We start from the raw sequence: 27,211 nt of genomic DNA, 5'->3' as shown, positions 1-27,211 counted from the left end.
CCCTTAGCATATATTTTTTTAAATCAAGGAATAATTTACATATAATAAAATGCACAGGGGCCAGCTCCATGGCCAAGTGGTTAAATTGGCATGCTCTGCTTTGGCAGCCCAGGGTTTCGCTGGTTCTGATCCTGGGCATGGACGTGGCACCGCTTGTCAGGCCACACTGAGGCGGCGTCCCACATGCCACAACTAGAAGGACCCACAACTAAAATATACAACTAAATACTGGAGGGATTTGGGGAGAAAAAGCTGGAAAAAGAGGAAGAAGATTGGCAACGGTTGTTAGGTGCCAATCTTTAAAAAATAAATACATAAATAAATAAAATTTAAAAAAATAAAAATAAAATGCACAGATTTTAAGTGTACAGTTGGATGACTTTTGACAAATGTGTACACCTGTGTAACCACCACCCCAATCAAGATATAAAACATTTCCTTTTTCCCAGATGGTTCCTTCATGCTCCCTCCTAGTCAATTTGGACTGCTTCCACAGAGGCAACCACTGGTTCCAACTTATGTCACCATAGATTAGTTTCACTTGTTTTGAACTTCATATAAATGGAATACCACAAAATGTAGTCTTTTTTGTCTGACTTCTTTCACCCAACATAATTTTTTGGGATTCATCCATGTTTTTTGTGTATATCAATAATTTGCAGCTTTTTGCTGAATAGTAGTCCATCTTAGAGATATAAAATTTGTACAGCCATTCTTCTGTTGATAGACACGCAGCATTCTTTCCATACTATTCTTCTATATATTATGGTTAGTAGTTTCTGTCTGTCTCCCTAGATGAGGTTGTGATACCAATTATAATCGAATATAGAAACTCTATCTGAATCATGGTTGAATCCCTGTCACTTCACCTGTAACTTGCGGGCAGTAGTTCTTCATTAAATCTTTGCTTTTGTATCAGGAAGTATAAGAAAGAAAGTCAGGTGGAAATTACTTTGAATGATATAAGAGAGATAAAGGAAAACACCATTTCCTTTATTTATAACACTTCTGGCACCAAATGTGTGGGTTTTTTCACACCAAGCAATTCTCCATTTCTTGGTGAACACCAACTGGGTGTTCTACAATTTAACTCAATTCTGATGCTAAGAATTGCCCGGAGTTAGTGCAGACCCCATAGGTTAAGGGCTCAATCCCACAAGACTGCCCCTACTTCAGACACCAGTTGTAAGTCCCAGGTTGTCACCTATACTTCTCGTCGACTGGCTATAAATTGTGGGTTCCCATGACTCTCTCCTTAGGTCTGATTATTGCTAGAACAGCTCACAAAACTCAGAGAAACATTTACTTATGTTTACAGGTTTATTATAAAGGATATTACAGAGGACTCAGATGAACTGCCAGATAGAGATAAATAGGTCAAGGTATGGGGAAGGGGCGCAGAGCTCCCATGCCCTCTCTGGATGCACCACCCTTCCATCACCTCCATTTGTTGGAAGCTCTCTGAAACTCGTTGTTTAGGGTTTTTAATGGAAGTTCTGTTACACAGGCATGATTGATTAAATCATTGGCCATTGGTGATTGAATTTAATTCCCATCCCTTCTTCCCCTCCTAGAGGTCGGGGATGGGGCTGAAAGTTCCAGCCGTCTAATCACATGGTTGGTTTCTCTGGCAACCAGCCTCCCATCATCCAAGCATCATCTCTTTAGCATAAACTTAGTTATGACTTAAAGGGGCTTATTATTAGTAACATTTAGAGGTTCTGTGCCAGGGACCAGGGACGAAGACCAAGTATATATTGCTTATTATATCACAATATCACAGAAGATTAATCCAGATTTCACCCAGTGGCTAAGAGGGAGTGATGAGCTCTTGACCATGCTTGTTCTCCACAGAAAGGATATACCATATTCAGGAAAACTTTTTGAATGGTTATGTGTTAGGTCGTTGGGAAAGAGAGAAACTAAGATGCATGAGATCTGCTGTTGATGTCTAGTTAGCTTGGGAAACTAGTTTCAGCAGATGAATTAGCTGGTTATGTTACCTGCCTCACCAGAAGAGTCTTTGCTTCTTCCAAAGAAGCTGGTCGACTGTCATCACCGACAGTTGCTGTAGAGGTCTCAGTCTGTCCTTGAACCCATCGGCCCTGTGTTGGTCCTCTTCATTGCAGGTAATTAAAAGTTAATGTTTGAAATGAGTGAACTCAAGCAGGAGTAACCACTTTGACTTACACTATCAAGTGGTCATAGCTGGCCACGTGAATAGAGATCACGCTCCTCCCTGGGCTCCCACCCACAGGGTGAGTCCTAGGGAAGTGTGCCAGTCCCGGCCAGTCTCCTTCTAGATGGACCAGGAGGATAAGCTCTGAATGGAAATGCCAGCATGGGGCAGGGAGTCATTTGGCTGTGTGGGGTTTTTTTCCTTTCTTTACAGCTTTGTTGAAATATAATTGATGTAAGATAAATGGCACATATTTAAAGTGTAAAATTTGAACAAGTTTGAAATATCTGGAGAAACCATCACCACAATCAAGATAATGGACATATCCATCACCTCAACAATTTATCATACCCCTTTGTAATCCCTCCATCCCCCACCCACCACCCCCACCTTATCCCAAGGCAACCACTGATCTGCTTTCTGTCACTGTAGTTTAGTTTGCATTTTTTAGAATTTTATACAAATGGAATTACATTGTGTGTATGTGTATTTATTCCTTCTCTCCAGCTCAGCCTTAGGAAGAGAGAAATTTCAATGATTATGTCCTTCGGAATTTGGTTTGCCGAATTAAGAGATGGGTGATATCCTAGGAGCTGAGCTGACTCCTTTGCCTACTTGCAGTTGGCAATTCTTAGTCAGACTTTTCTTGAGCAGAGGCCAGGGTTTAATGTCACCAAGCAGATTAGAGGCAGGAGGTTGTTGACTTTTCAGAAATCATTGGCACAAATGCCTTTAGTGCCTTTAACCTATGGAGTTTTATGAGGTTGTGTCATGATTGAGATAAGCATGGTAAATTCTATTACAAGAAGTTGTTTGCATGTCACCAGAGCTGTAGAGGGTGGACCCCACACTGTCACTGAAGACCCTAGTGCTGCAGGAGCTGTGTGACCTTGGCTTAGCCCAGAGTCAGAGCCCTTGTTTAGTTTCCCACTTACAGGATAGGAGCACTGCTCCCACTTTCCTTGGATTGTTGGATAATGGAGTGAAGGTGCATTGAAGTCAATGGTATACAAGTAGGAGACATTAGTGAATCTCTAGTTGACCTGCAATCATAATGACCTGCTGACCTGGTGGCAATAATTTTTTTTATAGTGAATAATTCCATACCGCAAAGCACTTTGGCCCTTATCTCTGCCCAGTCATTCTATAATGAAAGGGCACGGGTGGGGCATGACAGCCCTCCTCTGTGGTGTGGTCTGGGCCTCACAGCTTCCCCCAATACCCTGCAACAGTTGAATCCGAGCCAGCAGACCATGGAGGGCCATGCACCCCTGCCGGGCCATATCCGATGTGGAGATGGATGGTGATGCCAAAATGGTGCCCACTGTGCAGGTGGCACCTGTACTTCCTGGCAGGTGGCTCCAGAGGTCTCATTGCCTCTTGTAAGCTGGTTTCAAGACTTCTCCTCACACCTCTGAGGAAGGCAACTTGTTCTAACATGAGGGATGGGGCATGGCTAACAATTCAAGAGACTCAGGTTTCCGGCTGTTCACCCCCTTTGGGCTGGAGGGCTCCAGAAAAGTGGAGACACCTTGTCCAGTGTGGGAACATTAGGACTTCAAGGAAATCAGGAGAGGGGTGTTGGGGGTGGGGGAGCAGTTAGCCTCTGGCACCTGGCCAGGGTCCTGCAGCGAGGTCCCCTGCAATTAACCAGGCGCCCTCGTGCCTGCAGCCTGAACTCCCACAAAGGCCCTGGAATGCCCGAGGCTGGAGTCACTACTGAGCGCCTGGACCCTAGGGGGAGGCTGAGGAGTGTGGCTAGTATGGGGAGGGCTGGGGAGCCCCTGTGAGTAAGGGAAAGAGATGGGAGGAGAGGGAGCCGTGCCTAAGGTCTGCTGGTCTGTTTGCTTTGGCCTGATTTTCCATATCCACCTCCCTGGATTCCCTCATCCTCTATCCCCCATCCCCCATCCCCCATCCCCCATCCCTCACTCCCTAAAGCTTTCTTCCAGGGTTTATTTTTGTGAGAAAGTGTTCTAGGTTTAATTCTCTCAAAGGGTATGTCAAAGGAGAAGGTTAGTGTTCCATATCTGCACAGTGGCTGTGCTGGCCACTCGCCACATGTGGCTACTGAGCACTTGGAATGTGGCTAGTGAAACTGAGAAACTGAATTTATTTTATTTCAATAAATTTAAATTTAAAAGCTGATAATTGATTCAGAAGTTTGGAAAACTTCTAAGTGTACTTGGAGCAACTCGAGTATGTGAATCTGCTTTTTCAACTGCAAATTTTATGAAATCTAAATGCAGATCAATATTTTCAAGGAAAATTTAGCATCTGAATCGAGATGTGTTGTAAGTGTAAAATACACACCAGATTTCAAAGACTTATTATGGAAAAAAGAATGACAATATCTCATATCAAAATATTGATTATATGTTGAAATTGTAGTATTTTTGATATATCAGGTTATATAAAATATGTTGCTAAAAATTAATATCACTGGTTTCTTTTACTTTTTTTTGGCGTGGCTCCTAGAAAGTTTAAAATGTCACATGTCTTGTATTATATTTTATTGTATTTCTATTGCACTGTGCTCCCTAGAGTGTCCATTTATCTGGATTTAGATGAGGAGGTCATAGCCAAGCTGAAGAAGGACTTGAGTCTCCTCTGCCAACCCATGGCTCTCGCCAGCACACTTCCCTGACCATCAACCCAGATAAGTCTTATGTTCAGGGAATGGGGAGAGAAAGGAGATGACTTCTGTTGGTCAATGCTTGCTCCAGAAAGTGCTCCCTCCAGCCTCCCCCCACCCCCACTCCCAGTGGGATGGGAGCCACTGTAATGAATGAGTGTTCCACAGGAACTCTGCCTCACTCCCCACCTGTCCTCATCCCTGCAAGTGTCTCTGACACCTGGAAGGATGCCAGAGGGGGAGAACTGAAGAATCCTTGTGTTCCAACTGAAGAGACCATCAGAACCTGAAGGAGTTTGTCATGTTTCTCTTCCAAAGCTGGGCCCACCGCTTTATCACCTACTGGAGCAAAATTACCTTTGAACAGTTCGCCTGTCTCGGTCCTAGGGCAACTGAAATGAAAACTGGAAGCTTTTTGAAACCACTCAAACAAACAATGATGGCGCCTACGTGTAACCTTTACAGACTGCTTCCTTTAGCAAACTAGAATGTGAAATCTGGATTTAGACAAAAGATTATATGGAGGATGATAGCATGTTTTGCAAAAAGGATCCACAATAAGGTAGCAGTCCCATAACCAAAAGAGGCTAAAACCTGCTAGGTACAATACCTGATAGAGTAAAAAGAGACATAAGCCTCGTTCCCTATATTCAGGTCACTTTGGTTAGGAATGTCTCCATCTTTTCCATCCATCTATTCAAATCTGACTTATGCTTCAGGGCCCAGCTCCGATCCCCTCTTCTCCTTGAGCCTTTCCCTGATTTCCTCTGGACTTCCAGCTCTACTAACTAGGCAGCTGTGTGGCCTGGGGCTGCACATGCCATAGGCCTCCGTCCTCATAAAATGATTAAGTACATCAGTGTGTTTTCCTTCGGAGCCAGTTTCTAAGACCTGGATGCAAATAACATTATTCTTCCTTCTGATCAGTTACCTATCAGCATAGGGAACTACGAAGGACTTTGCCAATAGCAGTGCTTTACCCTCACCTCCACAATTTACGTCTGATGTGAAAAACATTTTATTTATAATTTCTCATATTTACAGTGGATGTCTTCATTACAGTCATTCTTACAATAAATACAGAAGTGCTAAAGGGACCGTCATCACAGTGGCCTATGGTCCATCCGAGGCACAGGGACGGAGGGGTGCTACAGACCCCGGTGCTTCCTAAGGGCCAGTCAGGAGGCCTCCAGAGAGTTTAGTGAAGGGGTGAAGAATTTAAGGTAAAATTTAAGGTAAAAATAAAGAGGAATTTAAGAGCTTGAAGTGGGATTAACGTCAATGCAGCAAAATCCTAGAATATGTTTTAAGGAAACAGGTATATATAAAAAAACAGATTTTTACCATTTTTACCAGATGATACTAAAGAACAAAACAAAGAGACTCAAGATCTCCCATTAGTGAGAGGCAAAGAAGCCAGAGCTTTCCCTGTGTCCCTCCCCCAGCCTGGGCCTTGTGTTTGTTATCTCCACCTGCCCTGCCCCCAGCACAGTGCCTGAGCTCTTTGAGGGGTGAAGGCAAGGCAACGGAGCTTCACGTCCCACAGCCCTGGTTTCCTTTAGTAGCGACTGGTTCAATGGAATGAGTGAGAACCTGGAGAAAGGTTTCCCAATTCCAAAGCTGGATCCTCAGGAGTCCTGTAGGATTAACAAGGAAGTTGACAGTGTGGATTCTTGTAGCCTTCTGTCTGCCTCCCTGGTTTTGATTGTCACAACTCCAAGGACCGAGAGCCTGGGCTGTGCTGAGGTGGAAGAGGGCAGGAGAAATGCCACTGTTTTCACCACCCAGTAAATCTCCCTTTTTATGAACAGCCATTGTTCCAGGTACAATCATCTCTCACAAAATTTGTCCATAAAAGGTGTAGAGAGCTTCTTCAAGAGACAGTCCCACAGCTCTGGAGTGGTTTATGTTGGTTTCTGATTGGCAACTTTGGGCTGAGGCCAAGAAAGCATCACCTAATCCACATGGCTTGGTCATGAGGGTTGTCCCTGCTGTCATTTGATCAGCATCAAGCGTGCTAATGGCAAAGCCAGGCTTTAATGCCACCCCAGGCTCCAAGGCTGTCAGAGGTCTTTTGTACACATATGTCTGAGTCTCCGTTAGGTCATTTGTAGCTCTGCCTAACAAGCTGCAAAGACATAGGGCTTGTCATCACTACAAAAAGTTGTGACAGTGGAGAAGGGAGAAGACTTCTCAGAATTAGATGGAGGAGTGGAAGGAAAAAGATGATAAACCTATGCTTCAAGAGGACATTCTATGCTCGCAGCATGAGGCTATAAATGAGAACGTTCTCTGTGAACTTTGGGGTGCTAGCCCTGAGAGGCTGGTGAAGGAGGCTCCTTCTCAGGCCTGGAACTAACTCATTTCCAAGAGGCTCTCACATCTATGGGAGGAGAATGAAAAAGGAGTTAAGTCTTCTCAGAAATTTCTCTGTGACTTGGGGAGAAGACCATGAAGAATCTTTGTAACAATTCATTATTATTGGTTCCTAAATACCGTGATGCCAGCCCCTGCACAGATAAGTTCCTGCTTTTATAGCTTGAAAATATATTTTAACTAAGCCGTGACTCCGCATCTTCAAAGTCAGAGAAGTAGGTGAGTTCCAATTCCAGGTTGACAGTAGGAACACTGCAAAGGGAGCAGAAATGAATTGGGCAAGAGAGACAAAGCTCTTCAGTCATTTTGCTTCTGCTTATTTCTTCTAGATCCAAAAGCAGTTTGGGTCATCTCAAAGCTCACGTCTACTCTAAGAGAGAGAAAGCAGCAACACATTTTCAGAGAACAGCCTAATTATTTATAAAATCTGTAGAGTATAAAACATAACTTCCCTGCTGACAGGAAGTTGGGTTTGGGCTTAATATTCTGTCCTCCTCACACGTATGGCTTGACAAACAATTTCTGATTCCAATTCTGATTCCAAAGTGATACTCTTCCAGACCGTAGATGTCTTCTCGTTCTCTCTCTCAGGTCCATCAATGCCTCTTGAGCCAAAGGACAGGACTTGGAAAATGCCTCTAATATAGTCGAAGTATATCTCTTGTTTTCTTTTTCTCTCTGACATCTTGACCCTTCCTGTATCACACCTTCCCCCTCAGTTGTAAGGTCAGACTAAAGGCTTTGTCATAGCAGAAAGAAATCAGAGGAAGACAACAACCCTTCCCTGAGGAAAGAAACTGAATCTCAAAAGCAAAACCTAAGCAGAGACTGCACATTCTGGTCTGAAAGTTTGGACAAAAAGCAGAATTTCCAGGACACTTGAAACAACACTTGAGTGAACCCGTGGATGAAAGTGTCTTCCAACCCAAACAGCCCCCAGCAGGTGACTTGGTTTGTGCCCCCAGAATCCAGACCACTTAATGGTCTCACACAGGTGACACAAACAGCTCAGAGTTCCCACCTCCTGGGCAAGCTCTTCCCATCCACGGATCACACTGGGGGTGGCCATGGCATCAGGATGGCAGGGCACCCAACTAGAGGCCCCTCCAGGGTCTAGGGTATTTGCAGATTGAGCTTCAGAGAACTCTGGTGTTTCAGATGTCCAGGGAGCCACAGTGTGTAGCATCCAAAGCAAAGTTCTTCCTTGGACGTGCCTGGGAGTGCCCAGGCCTCAGGCGTGGGCCTCAGTCTCCGTCTTGATGGCCGGTTTGTAAATGACTCCTTTGTTGTCACCCTTTTTGCTACTGGAACAGGCAGAACACATGAATCATGTTAGTCAAAGAGGTGAGAGAGCCAGAGAGCAGCCTGAATCAGCTATGGAATGAGGCAAGTTTTAGAGGTCAGAATTCTGCTCTTGAGGGCCTTTCCCCAATTCTGTTGGTCTTGGGAGGGAATGTCCCCCAAATAAAGCATTAACCAAAGTGGAACCTGTTCATTTTCCAACTGTTCTCTTTAACACCTGACAATACCAGACCTGCATTTTGAAGGTCTCATTACTGCTCCCACTTCAAACCTTTGATTCCATAACAGGGTTCCTGGTAACCTTTTTTTTTATACTAGGAAAAATAAATTAGGTTTTAGGAAAAACCAGACATGACGATAAAAACATGCTCAAAGGACATTAATACTAATGTGAATGAGAAATCAGGTTTTCTTTCACTTTTTTCTTTTTGTATTCATAGAAGAAAAACCAGATGTAAAGATTTTGGAAAGAAGACAGCCTTGCTGCGTGTGTTTAGGCAAACAGGACCTCCTCCCAAATCAAGAGACTTGTCCAAAGTCATTAGCTAATTAGCAGTGGCAGCAAGGCGGGCAGACACACCTCCAACTCTGAGCACAATGACCCTTGAACGACCAGCAGCCAGTGTCTCCTGCAAAGGAGGCCTGGGGCAGTGGTGGCTGGGAAACAGCACTCCCAGGATAAGTGCTGGTAGAGGTGACAGGGGCTCTTCACTCTGCAGGCTGCCTTCCCAGACAGATCGATCCTCATGAACACATAAGCCTCCCACTCCCATTTCCAACCAAAACCGGCTCACCTCTTCTTCCTTCTGAAAAGCCAAATGGACACTGCCAGGACAATACAGATGCCAAGAACACCAGCCAGGGCCACCGAAAGAATGATGCCTGGTGAAAAGGCAGTGAACACACATTACTTTCCTCCCTTCCCCTTCACCTCATCCCATAGCACACAGGTGTGAAGCCAAGTGACAGCTGCATAATGATCCACAGAAAGGTATAATTTGCCCATCTGTGTCCTCAGGTTCTGGTCTTTGGCTTAGCAGGACTGGCTGCAGGACTTAGAGGGGGCCATTTGCAAACTGTAGTGATTCTCCAGCAAGGATTCTCAAACTTGCACCAGGATCATCTGAAGAGCTTGTTTAAAATGTAGAGTTTTTTTGAGCCCAACACTCAGAGACTTTGATTAACTATCAGTTTGGAGTGGGGCCTCAGACTCTGCTGGCTTACCAAACACCTCTAATTGATGCTGCTGTATGTGGTCCATGAACCACACTTTGAGAAACCCTGGGCTACAGATCAAGAACTTACTCGATCTTTGCTTGCTGGATTTGAGGCCCATTGAGATGACTCTTTATCAGCTTTGCCCCCAAGTTCTCTTGCATAGTCCTAAGCAGTCCAAAACAACCAGGGCCTGTTGTCAAGGTCACCTAGCCAGTCACCCATCTTGCACACTGGGCTCAGGCATGTGTTTAGGCAGTGGCCACCCACCGTGGCCAACAGAAGGTCTTGGATAGGCTCTTTAAATGTGCACATGCTGTAGAGTGATTAGGTCTTTCATTAGGGGAGCATTTGATTGGCAGTTCATCTTTGAATCAGAGAGTGACTTGAGGGTAAGATCCACAGCGAGGATAGGGCCAGGAGCTAGTGTGACAGCACAGAGAAGCAGAGAAGATGGGCTGGAAGTATCACAGGCTCAGACCACACCAAGAATCACAGTGATTACCCAGCTGCAGCATGCACGGCCTGCTGGCCACATACCCAGACTCAGTCCTGTGGAGGTAGGGTCTTGCACTTTAAAGGGGAGAGGAAAAGATTGGAAATTAACTGAGTCAAACCGTGGTGGACTTGACAGTGTGCTGAGCAAAGCCCTACCTTTTGTTTGGTTGGAGGTACGTGTCTTATGCAGACCTTCTGGGAGTGGCCACCCTTGGCTCAGGTGACTGCCTACTGGGTAGAGGGAATTGCCCACCTAGGGAATTCACATCATGACCCTTCTTTCTAATGCTCCTTTAGCACTGCAGTCTCTTTGCTAGGCAGGACTTCAATTTTTAATACAAAGTGGCCAAAGCGGAAGGTGAGGAAAGGTAAGAATCAGAGTCTACCTGAGCAGGCTGTTCTCTCTTCTCTGGTATCTACTCTGCTTCCTTAGCAAGGAACATGCCAGGTTCTGGCTGGCTGGCAGAGCTTAGTTGGAACCTGTCATCAGACTTCTGACCCAGTCTTGTTGTTATGGTCTGGTTCTATTTTTGCTGTGGCCCCACTGGACAAACTGAAGAAAACCCTCCACCATGCATCCGCCTCCCTTCTCTGCTACATGGAACCAGAGGACTGTGGCTTCTCCCAGTGAGTTATTGTTGGGCATGAATGAGGTGAGTTAAGAGTCCTCAGTGGGGCTGAAATAGTACCCGGCTATCTAAGGTGAAGTCCCATAGTCAGCCCACTAGGGACTTCATTCAGGGAGGCTCATGGATGAGCCCATCTAGTTGAGTATGATAGAGGAGCCCAGTCATGAAGCCCTCCTGGGTCATCCGCAGCCTGCTTCTTCCAGGCTCTTAGAACTACTCCCCATCCTCCCAATCAGGTCCTCCATCTAAAGAAAGTCTCTGTTTACAATACCCTCTTGTTTGGTGGCTTTCTGATCTCAGTAGAAACTTCTAGTGGGTGTGTGTGTGTGTGTGCGTGAGAAGGGGTGTGTGTGTGGGTTTGGGTGTATACTAGTTTCAGTTCACATTGGAAGCCAGAGTTATGCAGATGGTGGCCACCCAGCCTGACACACAGGAGAGCCTATTCCTATAGAGCTCACTGTGGCAATTGAGACCCTGGGAGAGCCCTGACCGAGTGTGAGATGCCAGCAGAGAGCCAGGGCCTTACCCTTGGGGTGCTTGACACCCCAGAGGACCAGACCTGAGCCTGCAGGGTGAGGTTTTGCTCACCCCTCTTCTGTCATGTGGCCAGAGTCTGGCTGATTCCCTAGGAGCCATCAGCCTGTGTCCTTTCCCTGCTGTCCTCTTCCACAGCCACATATTGAGCCTGCAGCTTCCCTGGTTCAAGACCAGCCCCAGGGAGTCCCTGGTCTGGCTTCCCCGGGTGGCCCCAGGCTGTTGTGAAGACACACAGAGCTGGTATGGAGAGGAGCTGTCCACAAACGACAGGGTGGCCTGTTCTCTCTGCTCTTGCCGGCCAAAACCAGCAGCCCCTGGCCTCCCAAGCGGCAGAGAGAGTGGCTCCCCTGGCCAGATTCCCTGCCCCAGGCCTCTTGTAACCTGAACACAAGGAGCAATCTGTACCTTTGGGGAGACGCTCAGGACATGAGACCTGGGGAGAGTGTCAAGTGTTTTGTACAGCACATGCTCTGTTCCCTGTGTAGCCTGTGGCCTTTACACAGTGTAATTTGGTATTTTGGGGGCCTTTTTTTTAAGGTACCTAGAAGCCTTGGTGCTTAAGATCTTAAAAACAACCACCACCACCACCACAAGAACCCAACTAGTTCTGGTTTCTTTTCCAAGCCTTTTGATGAACTATACTTTTGTTCTTTGTTCCTAAAGCGCCAGGTGCTTATGGTACCAAAGCAGTTCCCACCATATGAGACTATTACTAGTAAGCCTAACCACTTGGCTAAGCCGTCCAAACTGGACAGTTTCTGAAGTCGTTGCTTTCACAGTCACCTCAACCATCCTGTGAGCCCCACAGGCCCCCAGACAGCTGAGCAGCCCGACTCCGTGGCTGGAGAAGGTGCCCCCAACCTATGGTCTTAGAGAGCTGAGCAAAGTCTACTGAGAGCAAGGCCCCAGGGGTGGGACTTTTCTCAAGAGCACATGACCTAGATTGGCAGCTTATCTGCAGGGAGAGTCTGGCTTTCCTGGTTCACTGAGGAGTGCTCTTGGCTGTATTGGGCCCTATAAACAATAGCCTAATTTAACCCAGGGCTCTAACCAGGGCTTCTTGCTCCTGGACAACCACTTTTTGGGGTCTAAATTGCCTCTCTTTGGAAACAATGAAATGAGACCAAGCATCCATGAAGACAAGGAAAACCCCAGAAACTGGGACAGATGCTTTACAGGCAAGACTTTGATGCAGCAAAAACCAAGTTGCTTGACTGGGCAAGGAAAGAGCATAAGGCACTAAAGAAGAGGAATGGCAGTGAGACTGTCACCTAATAAGCATTCTACCCCTCAGGAAGCCCACAGCAGGAATGTTGTTGGGATGCTGTGCCCTGTCAATTGAGACAGCACCAACCATCACAGAAGTGGGGCTTCGCTGCAGAGCTGGACAAAGCCCACAGGGCTTGGAGGCAGATGCTCAAGCATCTGGTAACTAAAGGGAGAGGGATTTGTATACTTCTCTTAAAGGTGAATAATTGTCTCTTATCTACTTCTCTTAGCCTCAGATCTACCCAATTATATAAGAATATATACTCAAATTCTAAAGGAAGATGGAGAACAGAGTTTCTCTTGGTTTTGGTTGTTCTACTTCAGTAACTCCACCCTTACTGTTTCGGCAATAATCATCAACAAACTGAAAATGTCATGCTGTAACCGAATAAAGACCAGGGCATGTGATATAAAACTCTAGAATCCTGTGATATGAGTGAAAAAAATCAGTCTGGACCTAGGAAAGTCATTGTACAATTCCTGGGGCAATGGTTCTCAATCGGGGGCAATTTTCCCCTCCTCCCCCGGAGACATTTGGCAATGTCTGGAGACATTTTAGCTGTCAAGAAATAGGGGGATGCTATTGGCATCTAGTGGGTGAGGCCAAGGATGCTGGTAATGCTACAATGCACAGGACAGCCCCCCACAACGAGAATTATCCAGCCCCAGATGTCAGTAGTGCCAAGGTTGAGAAATCCTGCCCTAGGGCTAAGTCATAGTTAGACCATTTACCTCTTAAGGACAGAAACCAAGTTCTGTATTCCTTTTCTGAGAACAGTTGAGGAAACAGCAGGGTCATGTTAAATGATTCAGTCCCAATTGTCCCAATTTGGTTAAACCTCAGATCCTCCTCTCAAAGTCCATGCACTTTCTCTTCTAGAGGATTTCCTTAACAGAAACCTGGCAGAATTTTCTAAGTCCGTTGTTCTTGTTAACTTCCAGAGAAAACCCTAAATAAACCACACCCTAATTACAAACATGCGTCAGTGGAAGAGTGTACAAATAGTGAGTCCAAATTGCTCAAGGTTCACGCTGACGAACAGGCTCACCCCCTAAACCTGAAAGGGCATATTACGGTCTGAGGCCTGCTCCAAGTTGGTGTGAGGGGGCCCTCCTGAATGCGGGCGCCCCTGGGGGCATGAGGTTTGGGGCTTCATTCCTTTGGGCTGCCTCCTCATTGCTCCTTGGGAAACAGCCTGTTTGCTGCCTGCATCTTTGGGAAGTGAGAGGGAGGGAGAATTCTGGCCAAGTTTCCATAATCAGCCTGCAAATGAACAGGTTTGCCTTGGATTACCACAGATTCTCACTCCAGGGAGAGAGCTGGGCCCAGCCTGGGCTCTTGGAAACAGCAGCCCTGGGTGAGCCATGCAGGACGGACACAGCGGTAAAGCTGCCTTTGGGCTCTGATCTTGAGGTCCTAAGCCAGGAGTCAGTCTGCAGGCGTCTGCTGAGAGGCCCCTCCACCCCCCAGCCACGCTGGGAAGGTCTGCAGAAGCGCTCTGCCACCTGCCCCACTGCACTGCCTGACCGATCTAAGAAGACGGCTAATTATTCCCAACGCCACAGTCCAGCGTTAGAAGAGGGGGTTAATTTGGATGTCAGACTCAAGTTCCTGCATGGTTTCTTCTGATTTCTTGTAACTGCCCTCAAATACTGTCCCTGCAGCATAAAGTCAGGATGGACAGTTGTTAGTGTCCACTTAGGATCATAACATGTTAGCATTGAAAGGACTGACTAGCTCTCCTAGTCCAACCTGTCATTTTATGGCTGAGGAAACTAAGTCCAAAGAAGGGACATGATTTGCCCACATCTTACAGCCAGGAGGAAACCAAGTGAGGCCTTGAACCGAGGTCTCCTGACTGTAGGGGCAGGATCTGTCCCCTTATCCCCTGTGACTATAGACTAGCCCAGAGAACAGAGCTGATTATTATTCTTGAATTCTAAGCAAAATTCTACCTGGTCTATGTGGTCAAAGTCCCTTATCTCCTGGCAGAGTTTTTATGTTTTTTATTTTATTTAAGAGTTGCAGTATTTCCATTTAACCCTTGATTACTACATACTCCATTTAGAAGAATGGGAAAAGAGAATGCTACATCCAGAATAGATCACGAAGGGATAATTCTGTACATTTGAGGCATTTGCTACAAAAGAAGCTGGCCATCATCATCATAATATACATTCTCAATTTTTAGGAAGGGCCATTGTTCACAGATTCAGTTTTCAGACCAGGAAACTGAGGGAAAGAGGGAAATTACCTTAACTAGTGGTCTCTGGAGAGGAGAACACAAAAGACAAATTCTTGAGCAGTTCTTGATTAAGTGACTGACAGAGGACATAATTCTGACCATATCCATGGGTCAGTACAGAAGGGTATGTTTCTAAAGGTTTCAGGCAAGGACCTTGAGTACAAACTCCCTATTTTCAACTAGGCTTAGTAGGTGATAGTTATAATCTCACACAATAAGAAAGGTACCAAAAAATGTGCACCAGGTGAGACGAGGAGAGCTGACTCTCTGACAAGGGGGTTAACAGGGTCATCTTTAATATGAACACCTGGCCCAATTTGGTCACAAGTGATGCAAGGGGATAAAGTGGAACTTCATGGACCTACCTTGCTTCTGACCACTCAAGATCCCCAAGAGCAGCTCAAGAATCTACAGTGAGAAAGTGAACTTGGAGGTTGGAAGAAGGGTGTGGGCTGCAAGAGTGTTCCCTCACCCCTGTCCCCTGGACTCCCAGCTTCCAGCAGTATTGATGTAGGTACTGAGCAAGTAAAGACGCTAAATGTCCTTCTGGGGAGTTATGGTTACAGATTTTAAAAGAAGAACCAAGCCTTCATAGCATTAGGAATAAACCAAACTATTAAGCTTCATTCCGTGTAGATCCTGTGTGTCCGTGTTCATGCAGGCTTCAAGGAGATGAGAGAAAAAGGCAGTGAAGGAGGATGCTTTCTTGCCTCATGGGCCTGCCACATTAGACCATGAACTGCCTGTGGCCATGGATGTAGGTTATGCCCACTTTCTAAAACCTTATAAAGGAGCATCCCTGGATGGTGGTGGTGGTGGTGCCATGAATCACTTGGCAAGGCCAAAGATGAACCTTGATGCCAAGAAAGCCTAGGATAAGAAGTGAGAAGTTTGATCTCATGAAAAGGGTGGTATCATGTGGCTTAGGAGAGGGGGTAGTTCTTCAGAGAGGTCCCCAAGAACATCTTCTCTTTCCCATCTGTGGGAGACTCCTGGACTTAATGAGGGCTCTGGTCCATACGCCTGGAGGCCCTGGCTTGGCTTCCCTGCAAAGGCTCAGGGAAGTCAAGAGCAGTGAAGGGAGACCCAAGTAAACCCGCACAGAATTCAACTACAATTCAGTCTTCACTGATTTTGTCTCTCATTTGATTGTTGAAAATAGCTTTCAAATTGCTTTCTCTGTAGCCTCCCACGCCTCCAATATAGTCTGCTTAGATACACTAATTTTTCTTTTTTTTGCAGTTGCAACTATAATCTTGTCACCCTTTGTTCAAACATCTTCTGTAACTCCCCGTCACCCATTCCTCACGTACCCTGGTTCCCTTGGCAGCCACAGTGCTCTTAACCTCCTAAGGGCATTGGTGACAAAGACCGAGGGCAGAGTACCTGACTTCATATAAAACAGACATCTTGGCGCCACACTCCCCACAAACACTGCATCTCCTCACCTTCTCGGAAGGAGACGTACACCAGCCTCTCATCAAACTTCTGGACATGCCGGAAGTTGTTGGTCATTTCTCTGGGGGATGGGTCATCCACGTGTGTGCAGTACAGAGCTGTCTCCAGATCCAGCAGCTGTGGGGGGAAGAGCAGAAACACGCCGGGCGGAGAGAATGACGCTCCCTTGCCTGGCCTCAAGGAGGAAAACACTGCCAGCTCTCAACTCTCACACTTGGGAGAAGCATCTGGAACCAGCCCCTGTGGTGCTTGGTGGGAAACATGTTAGAAAGCAGTGGGAAAGCCAGAGAACTGCTTCCCTCCCCTACAGGTGTCTGGGTGACTGGGCACCAGGCCTGCTGGGTCTGTCTGCCCACCGCTTGAGGCTGGAGTCCTGGAGACGGTTAGGGCTGTTAACTCCTGATGAGCCCTGAAACCTGCCCGGCAGGGAGGGAAACCTGGGGTGGAGGAGGGGCTCCTCAGCCTCCCACAGCACTGCGTTCCTCTCATGAGTCTGAATTAGAACCCAACTCTAAAGCAGAGGGGACTGGGGGCTTGTTCTGATAGTCCCATCAAAAGGAATAAAAAGACAGAGGCAAGAGTTTCCTAGGTCGGCTGACTGCTCGTTCCGCGGAATTCTCATACACCCACATAGATTATATAATCTGTTTCCAAAGCAGTTTCTAGATTAGGATGTTACTGCTTCCCCACACATTTCATCTGTTGATTCATCACATCTTTATTCCTGTCCGCCTACTTACTGCCGTTTATCTAGGTGACTCAGATCAGAAGCTCATAGTAAAAAAGAAAGAGGAACAGTGAGGGCTGTACTGGACTCATGAAGGGGCGTGGACAGACAGGGGCATGAATCAGTGTGCAGCACTGCCCTGGCCCTGTCTCCTGGACAGATATTTTTCTTCTTTTTTTTGAAGTTTTTTTTTCATGTATTTATTTATTTAAAGATTGGCACCTGAGCTAACATCTGTTGCCAATTTTCTTGTTCTCCTTCTTCTTCTTCTTCTCCCCAAAGCCCCCTGGTACCTAGTTGTATATTTTAGTTGTGGGTCCTTCTAGTTGTGGCATGTGGGACGCCGCCCCAGCATGGCTTGACGAGCAGTGCCATGTCCACGCCCAGGATCCGAACCTGCGAAACGCTGGGCCACTGAAGCGGAGGACACGAACTTAACCACTTGGCCACGGGGCCCCAGATATTTTTCTTCTTGATGAATCTAGGCTGTGGAGTGGAGGGACAGGAAGTGACCTGGAACTCAGAAGACCTGACTTTGGGTCTTAGCTTCATCACTACCCAGAGGGTGATCCCGCAAGTTTTCTCAACTCTGCAACCCTCACTTCCATCACCTATGAAATGAGAGGGTTAGAGATGATTGCTGAAGTTTCTGTTCCCCAGTTTTGCATCAGACCGAGGGCATCTTGAGGGCAGAGACCTTCACTTACTCAATGCTGCAATCCCAGCTCCGCAGTTCGCTAAATGATTTAACCTGATCCTGTCTTTATTCTGCCCCTGTAAAGAAACCATACCCTCTCCTGCCGGGGAGGTGACCATCATCCAGCCACTGAGGGATCTGTTAGGAAATGCAGCTCAACAACTCTGTTTTAAAGATCTGTGGAGACAGGTTCATTTTCCCAGCTTGACTTAACAGCTCCACTTTTGAAGCTCAGTCTGTAATTTTTACAGCGCTTCCAGGTACCTGCGATCTTTGGAGAGATTTCGAATAGCTGCCAATGAAACTAAGTGAGGAAATCCAGTTGCTTATTATGATGTGGGTGATGATATGGTGAGGTACCATGTGGTCTCTTGCGTCAGATGGGCACGACAGTTACCTGCTCTTGGGAAATCTGCACAGGGTTCCGGAAAACCGTCCAGAGCACAGTGGGGTGGCAAGGAGGTGTGGTCAGGGACCCTTTGTAGCGGTAATACTCATAAGGCCTCTCAGGAAGGAGCTCTTCAATGTTGAAACCTGGAATGACCACTTCTTGACCTGGAGAGACATGTTCGGAGGAGGATGTTGGCCTCGCCCTCTGTAGCAGAGGTGCAGCTAAGCATGATTGAGCCTAGAAACATGAACTAGCCCCTTTCTGGGCCATCTGACCCAAGGACCTGGTCACAGACAGCACCCACCACCTGCATTTGTTTTTCTTAAGGTCACACTGCAGTGACTATATCCTTCTCCAACAGAGGATGAGTAAATAAGGACCCCTCACCTTTGTACTTTACCTCCTGAAGGTGACTGAAGATCTTATCGTATGATGGATTGAAGGAGCCCATCTGCAATAGACAAGGCAGGTTGAACTGGGACAGAATTCTGTAGGCTGGGCCTGGATTGACAATTGCAAGTGGAAGGGCTTGGCTGGAGGTATGTAGTCACCACGGCCCAGGTCCTCCCCAAAGGATACTTTACTAGGACGATTATGATGCATCACTAGGCTGTTAGGGAGTTGGTGTAATGGTCCTGCCCTCTTGCATCTCAGGACATCCTGTTTCCAGCTGACAGCACTGGGGCTTGAGTGTCCCAGGGCACAGGGTATAGCTTGCGCTCCTGATTATCTGGCTGTGAGCCTGAAGGCCACAACTAGCATGTTCTCTAACCAGAACTTAAGGGAGCTTGAGTTTATGCAAGCCAAGTCAGGCAAGTAAGCATGTTGAGAAACAAGATACATGCTGTCTCATTGGGAGGGGGGGAAATGCAAGCAAATCAGGAGATATTGCCATTTTCTGGGATTAAGGAAAGAACTCATTCCAGGGTCCATATAAAGGATGGAGCTCAGATACGAGGAGTTGTATTGGGGTTCAGGCATCTGATGGAGCAGCACTGAATGACTGAATGATCCCCACACCCCACCCTCTCCCCACACACAGTCCTATCCAATGGGGCAATTCCATGCCTTATGCAATAGGGCTGAGGACTGCGGCTCGAGGACTGCGGCTCGTTTTTTCTATGTCACAAAGGACATGCCCATTTCTGCTGCCCAGCCACAGAAAGTGCTGCCTCCAGGCCAAGAAAGAAGGAACCCTATGGGGGAATACCTCTACTCTAGAGGCAAGACACAGCCGAAATGGGAGCAGCTTATTACCAGAGCCTCACACATCCAACAGACAGGTGTGCATGGAACCAAGGGCCAAGTCTCAACTCATCCTGGCTTCAAATTTCACATAAAATCCCTTTAAACATCTCTTACCTCTATGAGAACAGCTAGGACGGCGAGGCCTTCTGACTTGTCACTGGCAGTTTTGGCGTCGGGGTACCGGTCCGAGTTATAATGGACAATGTGCAGCTGCAGTGGGAGAAAAGCTGCCCATCAGGGGATGGGCGACTCATGGGAACCTTTCAATTCTGCAGGAGACTGAATCCGATGGGAGGGCAGAATCCTCCCCCTCTCCCTGCTAGATTAGGCCTCTCAGACCCTCCCCTCATGCCTCCCCAGTTTTTCCTTCTCTCTCAGTCCTCTCCAGATGGCAGACTCCACCAAAGCAGACTGTCCATCTTATTCACTTATTGTATCCCAGTGTCTGATAGGGTGCTTGGAAGGTACCGGGTGCACAATAGATACTGAATGAATGAATGAATGAATGGGTTTTTATACTGGGCATGAAAAAGCTTGGGTACTTTGGAGCACTTCTCCCTTCTGAGTTTTCCTACTTATTCTGGAACCTGGGACAAAACGGTCTCAAATGGCTTGCCCAGCCTCAGCCTGGCCACTCTGCACTTGATCTGGAAGCAGTGGGGGCTGGGCCAGTGAACATCGAACGGTAACTTAATTGCTTTGTCTCCAGAGCAGGACAGTATTTGTCCCTCAGGTGGAGAAAATCACGGCATGGCTTTTATAAAGGTCTTATCAGCAATATTTTAAGAGGCCATGAAACAAGAATGTTACTCCATGAATGCAGACTTTGACCCTTACCAAATAAAATTCTAAACTCATTTTTTTCAAAGCAGAAATTACTTGTCATTATTAAAGTGAGGAAAAGAGAAGTTTTTGAGAAATCTTGGATTTAAAAAGTCTAGGTAAGCATGAAGACATTGTTATGACAAATTCTGACAATGCTTAACCTGATTTTTAATCCTAAAGGTGGTGTCACCTGTCTCTCTAAAAGCTATCTTAGTAGATGGATCTATAAATATGACACATGCATTTTTGATTCTGTGCCTCTTGGGACTGTGACATATTGAGATTTTATCTCTTCTTTTTCTTCATTCATCTCTTTTTCCACCTTATGTGGTTATAAATAGAATTCAAGCATATTTTATTGAATACAGCTCAATGTTCTCCACTTTTCAAGTGGCCCTTTCTAATTTTTAAAAATTATATCAAGTAATTTCTTCTTTTACGTGGTCCTCTACTAAGGATTTCCTGGGGCTCCTACTTCACCACCTTCCCCGTGAAGGATGTAGCCCCCCGCATTGCGCCACACCCTTGTGACCTGGCATCGCTGTGAGAAACGGAGCGGAATTCTATATGGCTGAAACCCGAAGGGCCTAGATCCTTATTTCTTTTTACAGCTGACCTTTGAGCTCGTGGTCTGTCTGAGCACTTTTCTCACTGTGTTTGGATTAATTCAAGAGGAGGTGAAGACTAATGCAAACAGAAGGGAATCCCTGCCGGGAGGATTAAGAGAGTCTTCTTCTGTAGACGCAATCCAGAAGAACTGCTACCCTCTCAAAGGCTCTTCATAGAGAATGTGCCTCTTTAAGGTCACCTTGAGTATTTTCTCTATTACTGACATTTGTGGTCCATCTTCACCAAGCTCTTGGTCTGAGGATGTGACTTAATAGCAGAAAATCCAGTAAATAGAAATATTTTTAAATGCCGAAACCCCCCCAGCCTGCACCCTAACTCCTTCTTCATTCTCTGTGGGCAAGTAGAAGCCTCCACATTGCAATTAGCCTGAAAGAAATTGCAGTCCTGGAGGTTCAGAGAGGGGCCTGGTCTGAAATACGTGCACCTCCAGTAGTGCCATCCTATTGGGCCTGAATTATAGTCCCTCCACGCTTGTTACTCGACCTGCAATTAGCCTGAGACATTAAGCAGTTCAGCATTGAGAACAGAGGAGACTGGTCATGTCATTATTTGCCATGGGCTCCACTGGCTGATCAGCGCATTTATCTCCTTGTATTGCCCTATGAACATTCAGAACCACATCCCCGAGTTCAATCCCATCGGAGCTCTGAAATGGATCAGCTCAGCCCCCTACACACACCACTGCACACTTGTAGTGCAGGAACAATGCCCTGCTCCTCCTCCTCTCTTTTGGCATTTGGGGTTAGCACCTCAGGGTGACATAACACAATGCCCTGCTGATGTCCCACGCTCTGAGTCCTCAGTGAGTCTCTGATTGCCGGATGTCCCCTGCATTATAATGCCAGTCATCCCTTGATTTGTGGAGAGTGGCTCTGGACCTGGGGCTCCAAGTTCCCAGCACAACCCATGCCCAGGGAAAGGAAAGATGGGTTGGGAAAGACCCGTGCCAACAGCATGGCATGTGAAGAAAGACTGAGAAGTTTGGGGGAGCAGTTAGCCCAACATGATTCAGTAACGGGATGTATCAGCCAGAGAAGCTTAGCAAGCAGGAGGACGATGTCTAGAAAAGGGGCATGGGTGTCTCCCTGGGCCACTCTGGGAGGACAGCCTTCTGGGGAGCATGACTCAGTAAAAGACATAGAGACAAACTCAGCATGTTCGGGAGAGGAAGTGGGGCAGGAGACCACACATGAGCTGCAGGGTGGCTAGAGTGGCTCCACCTTCCTCTGCTGCTGAGGGGGCCAGGGGTGGGTGTGTAGAGCATGAAGGCACCCCCACACACACCTGTCCCCCTGCTCTGATCTTATCTGCACACTAGCCAAGTGGACGGGTGCCAGACCACCCACCGCTGGGCAACTTCTGCCAGCCTGGCTGCCCCACTCACCTCAGCAGCGAAGTGCTTCCCACCAATTGTGTGCTCGGAGCCATGGGGGTCATTCTGGTCCCCCCAGTGCAGGTGCAGCTGCGTGGCACTGTAGCGGGACTGGAGGCCCTGGATGTGCATGTCCTGGGGCAAGTTCATCTTCACTGTGGGGAGTGGAGGGGGAGCCTTCAGAGCCTGGCCAGCTGAGCGCTGCCTGAGAGCCGTCAGGCAGGCAACACCAGCCCAGGGCCCAGAGCGGGGCAGGTGGATGCCACGAGGTGGAGACCAGAGAGACACAGCCTGCGGGTCAGAAACCTGGGCTCTTTCCCTGAGAACAGCCCCACTTTGCTAAAGCAATTCCAGCAGCATTAACACCTCTTGGTTCCCCTTGGAAAATGAAAGCAGGGACACCAAAACCAGACCAATGGATGGATGTTTATTTACATATCCATGTATTACACACCTGGCTATGAAGATAGAACCTTTAATGAAGTATCCGCCAAGCTGTAGAATTATATAACAACAACAACAACAACAATAATGACTATTTATGAAGCATCTACTCTATTCCAGATCCCCATATATAAAATCTCTAGTCTTCACAGTACCCATCAATATGCCATTTTCAAGGAGGTTAAAATTCTGACCCAGAGTCTCATGACTCATAAGTAGTGAAGCCAGGATGCAAATCCAGGTTTGTCTGACTCCAACACCTGGGTGCTCCCCCAGTGAACTGTGTGTCCCCTTGAGTAGTTCATGATGCCCCAGAATTCACTCCTGCACCACAGCTAACAGGCAAAAGGACCTGGGCCTGTCTCCTCTCCCATCCCAGGAGGTGTGCTTCTTCTGAGAGGTACTGCCCTGGCACAACTGATTGAGCCCAGGGCCTCCAGCATCCCCTGAAGAGAGTGGTCTAGGAATCCCTCAAGGGCTCCCCTCTGCCCCTCCTCCCGGGTGCCACAGCAGAGCCCCCCCCCCCCCCCCCCCCCCCCCACCCCGGGAGACAGAAGCGGGCCGGCCAGGGAGCCGAGGGAAGCTCAGACATCCCCTGCGAGTCTTGGAGATCTGTCCCTCACCTGAATGGCCATTGTTGGTCAGGATAAATTGCTCTGTGGCAGACACATTGTAGCCTTGGAACTCAAGGGGCACAAGGCTGGCATCGTACTGGAGGATGTCACTGTGCAGGTCTATTGGGGACTGCAGCAGACCCCCACATGATGGGTACTTGTGGGACCAGCTCGTCTCCCCATCAGGACCTGGAAGGAGAGAGTCAAACCTAAGATTAATGTTTGCCACACAAGTTTTTTCCTTACCTTCTAATTCTGTGTTCAATACAATTACTCCTTGTCTCTTCTTTCCTTCATCCCCAGAGGTATTTTCTTCAAGGTCCAGAGATCTCAGCCTACAGAATCAGGTCCAGCAAATGCCTCAAGACCATTTGGTCTTAAAGTGATGTGGAGAAAGAGGGACTAGAGCAGGCCCATTCCAGGGACTAGAGCTTTATTTTGTACACTGTTCATATTTTGACAGAATACACATCCTCTCCACGTGAAGACCTGTTGATCTGCAGCAATTTAGCATCGTTTACTGAACACCTATTATGAGCAGGAATTGCTCTGGGTCTTGGGGCCGCCATGTTGAATACAACTAATATGGGCCCTGCTCACCCAAGCTTGCAATCTACTGGGGAAGAACTTAATGAATCTGCTGGGATGCCCCAGGTTGGAAAAATTGGTGTCTAATAGCTACCTGACAGCTCTAGGTAGGTCTTTGAGGCTGATGGACTTACTAATCTCCCTGATAGGAGATATAATTACAATATAATACAATACAATTGACGAACTATCAGTGAGGAGGAACAGACTTAAAAAATAAATCCTCCAGGGCTCAGGCTTCTTGCTAACTATCAGGTAATAGTCCTTCCCCTGGAAATGAAAACAAACAATGCAATCCCAAGTTCAGATAAACCTTCTTACTCCCACAGGGAAAAGTCTTTAAAGAATGTAAAGCTGCGTTTAAAAGATTATCTCACATGGTAATTAAATGGATTTTCAGGTTGAAGTTTCTCCAGAAAAGCAACTAATTGGCATGTCATGGCTCGTTAGCTAGAATCCTGGTGCCCTGTGGGCGCTCTTGGAGTTGGGAGCCAAGTGTTGCCATCTGGGGTCCATTCATTAGTATTTCAGCACAAGGAAGGTGTTAAGCAGAGCAGAGGGGGAAGGAACACCACTTCTTCTGGGAACCCTTACATAGACAACAGCACCATTTCATAAGAGTGTAAGTGTGTATATTGGCCCTGCAGAATCCTAACTGCCCATACCTTCTTCTCTAGGGGGACCTCATCTGAGAGCAGGGAGAGTCAGAAGCAAAACTGGATGCACGTGTTCATTTAAAATGCTATGAGCAGTTGGCCCTAGGTCTGGACACGCACAGTAGAACCCTACTAATTTTCCAGGCTGTCAACCTTTGGATACACCTTTTCAGAAATGTTAGAGCTTGATGGGATTTCAGAATCTCCAGTCTAACCTTTCAGTGGACTCCAGTTTTCTCTCTTGAGCACATCAGTCAGAGTTTCCACTGAACTATATTGTTTTTATTTCCAAGCCTCCAAGCCTTGGACTCAAGGCAACTCAATGACACCAAGATGGCAACTGGAGGATCAGGAGGCTGGGGGACAGCAAAGCAGTCACTCCGGGGGCAAACTGGAAGAAGACAGTTAGTCAGCTGAGGGCAAAACCTAATTCTTTAGGAACAGCAGGGAGCAGAGATGAAGCAATCACAAGGTATCGTGCAAACCCTAAGGGTCAGGAAGAGGCACAGCTACTCGATGGCAAGCCTTCCAGAGCAAGGCTGGCAGCCTTTTCTCTGCTCACAATACCACCTGGGCCCACAGCCAGGGTGGCAGAAGCTGCCAGACAGGCATGAATGGAAAAACTCAGGAAGTAAAGAGGCGTAGCAAGGAGATTTCTCCTTGCACACATGACTTAAAGGAGCTGGGTTAGAAGGGCTTTCTTTTCCCAGAGCAGAGGTTCCAAAGGTTTCCTGGAGAGAGCATTTTAGTGGTAACTAAACCCAGAGCTCCTCGGGGCCTGGGACATCTTATTTTCATCTCTGTGAACCTGTGTTGTGATTAGAGTCACATGCGTAACAGACATTTAGTAAACATTTTCCCAAAGAATGAAAGAAAGACCCCAAAGAACAGAAAGCTTGGGAAAAGGTTTTCAGGAGGAATTTCTCTCTCTTTTTTTTTTGCCCTAAATACTCTTTATTGGAACTTAGGCCGAATTAGGTATTTGAGGGCAGGAAAGACTAAGGCATCAGTGCCTAATTTGAAAGGCATCAGTCAGTGGTGGGAAAACCTTCCTGGGAAAGAGAAGCAGCCATATCGGGCCAGGAGAGTCCAGAGAACAAGATTCCAGCATCAGCTGTCGCACCACCTCAGTGAGTGACCTTGAGCAGGTCACCTCCCTCCTAAGCCACCTTTGCCCTTCGCACAAATGAGAGGATTGGACACCATGTTCTGGAAGGTCCCTTCTAGCTCTCAAGCTCTAAGATTTATTAAGTTACTAGGACTAAGCACCTTCACCCTCTGTATCAGGTGAGTTTGAACAAGTTGGAGAGAGTTGCTCAAGCCAAGGCAGCTGCTGGGCATGTGACGAGGTGCCCGGTGGGAACCAGCTGTGGGAATGAGGGCACTGCTGTTCCTGGGGCTGGCTGGAGAGCGGGCGGCCGAACACAGGGGGCGCTCAACCTTGAGTATCAGTCACAGGGCCTTAGGCAGCAGGGTGTAAAAAAGACTTTTCTACTCCCCCTCCTGCTGCTGCTTCATTTTTATTATTATTATTTCGGTTGTTTTGGTCTCTCCAACTTTACAGGGTCAGCAAGGCAAGAATTGCCCCATTTTATAGATGAAAAATTGCAATTAACTGATTTGCCCAAAGTCAGACTTGGGCTTAGTAACAGAGTTACTTTGCCTGGGTCACAGGATTTCCGTGCCCTTCTGTTTCAGTATTTATCCAGGAGATTTTGTGCACACCTGTTTCCGCCCTTTCCCTTGCTCTCCTTGCAGGAAAGGACGGTGCCTCATTCATCCCTGCCTTGCCCACAATGCCTGGCCCAGAGCAGGCCCTCACATGTTCACTGAGCTGGATTCTCATGCTAATTTCCTGCTTGTTCCTCTCCAGGGAAGCATGCTCCTATATTAATAGCCTCCCATTACCCCATATAATTTTTTTCCCCTCAGAAAAGAAAAGGAAGGGGGCCTGCCCAGTGGCATAGTGGTTAAGTTCGCACACTCTGCTTTGGCAGCCGGGGGTTTGTGGGTTCAGATTCCCGGTGCAGACCTACATACCACTTATCAAGCCATGCTGTGGCAGTGCCCCACATACTGCCAAGTATGGGGCTTCATGGCAGTTCACAGGACCCTCCACCAGCATGTGATGGCTGATGTGCCCTTCTTACACAACTGGAGACACTGTCAGAGCAACCTCCCGTCTTCGTGGCTTGTGAGTGAGAGGGAGAGAGGTGCCACGTGGGTGGGCACCAGGACAACCAGTATCAGGGATGTTGGCAGAGGACTTGCTTCTGCCCCCCATCTCTGCCTGGGCAATGTGTGCCTTGCCGCTGCAATAACACTGGCTTTTTCGCTGGCAGCTACAGCCCAGGCTGTAATTTTTCAGCTCAGTCTCAGCTTTCACACTCATGCCAAGTGCTCTGCTGCCAGAAAACGTCTCTTGAGACTGACTCTTCCAAAGAAGCATTTATTTCCAGCTACCGTAAAAATGTGACTTTTCTGGGTTTTGACCTTGCCCCTCCTGTTGGTTGGATTCCTCCCATGACAATGATAAAGGAGATCACATGTATCTCCCGGTTTGTTTTTCCAAACAAAATCAAGGCATTATTTGTTTCCAGTTCATGAATTTTTCTGCTTTAGGCAAAACAGAAGTGGACCGAATTTCTGTTTTGAAATGTAACAGGAGATTAACA

The 27,211-nt window shown here is 47.2% G+C and overlaps 2 protein-coding genes across 4 annotated transcripts in view; one reads left to right on the top strand and one right to left on the bottom strand.

Moving 5' to 3' along the window:
* APH1B (aph-1 homolog B, gamma-secretase subunit) overlaps positions 1–27,211 on the top strand; it is an 89,059-nt gene that overhangs the window by 39,449 nt on the left and 22,399 nt on the right. The window lies entirely within an intron of this gene.
* CA12 (carbonic anhydrase 12) overlaps positions 5,815–27,211 on the bottom strand; it is a 50,122-nt gene continuing 28,725 nt past the window's right edge. The window contains exons 3-11 of one of the 2 annotated variants that reach the window (XM_005602598.4): positions 23,302–23,481; positions 22,247–22,389; positions 19,522–19,617; positions 18,547–18,610; positions 18,166–18,323; positions 16,335–16,461; positions 10,248–10,280; positions 9,287–9,374; positions 5,815–8,494 (exon numbers count right to left, since the gene is read on the bottom strand). In XM_005602598.4, the coding sequence (XP_005602655.3) occupies positions 8,422–8,494; positions 9,287–9,374; positions 10,248–10,280; positions 16,335–16,461; positions 18,166–18,323; positions 18,547–18,610; positions 19,522–19,617; positions 22,247–22,389; positions 23,302–23,481 (962 nt within the window). In that variant the 3' untranslated portion in view covers positions 5,815–8,421. 2 annotated transcript variants of the gene reach the window in all.

The sequence above is a fragment of the Equus caballus genome, chromosome 1, assembly GCF_041296265.1.
Source record: "Equus caballus isolate H_3958 breed thoroughbred chromosome 1, TB-T2T, whole genome shotgun sequence".
Taxonomy (NCBI): Eukaryota; Metazoa; Chordata; class Mammalia; order Perissodactyla; family Equidae; genus Equus; species Equus caballus.
Note: the sequence above shows the minus strand (reverse complement) of the source record. Positions and strands in the feature narration are given on the sequence as shown.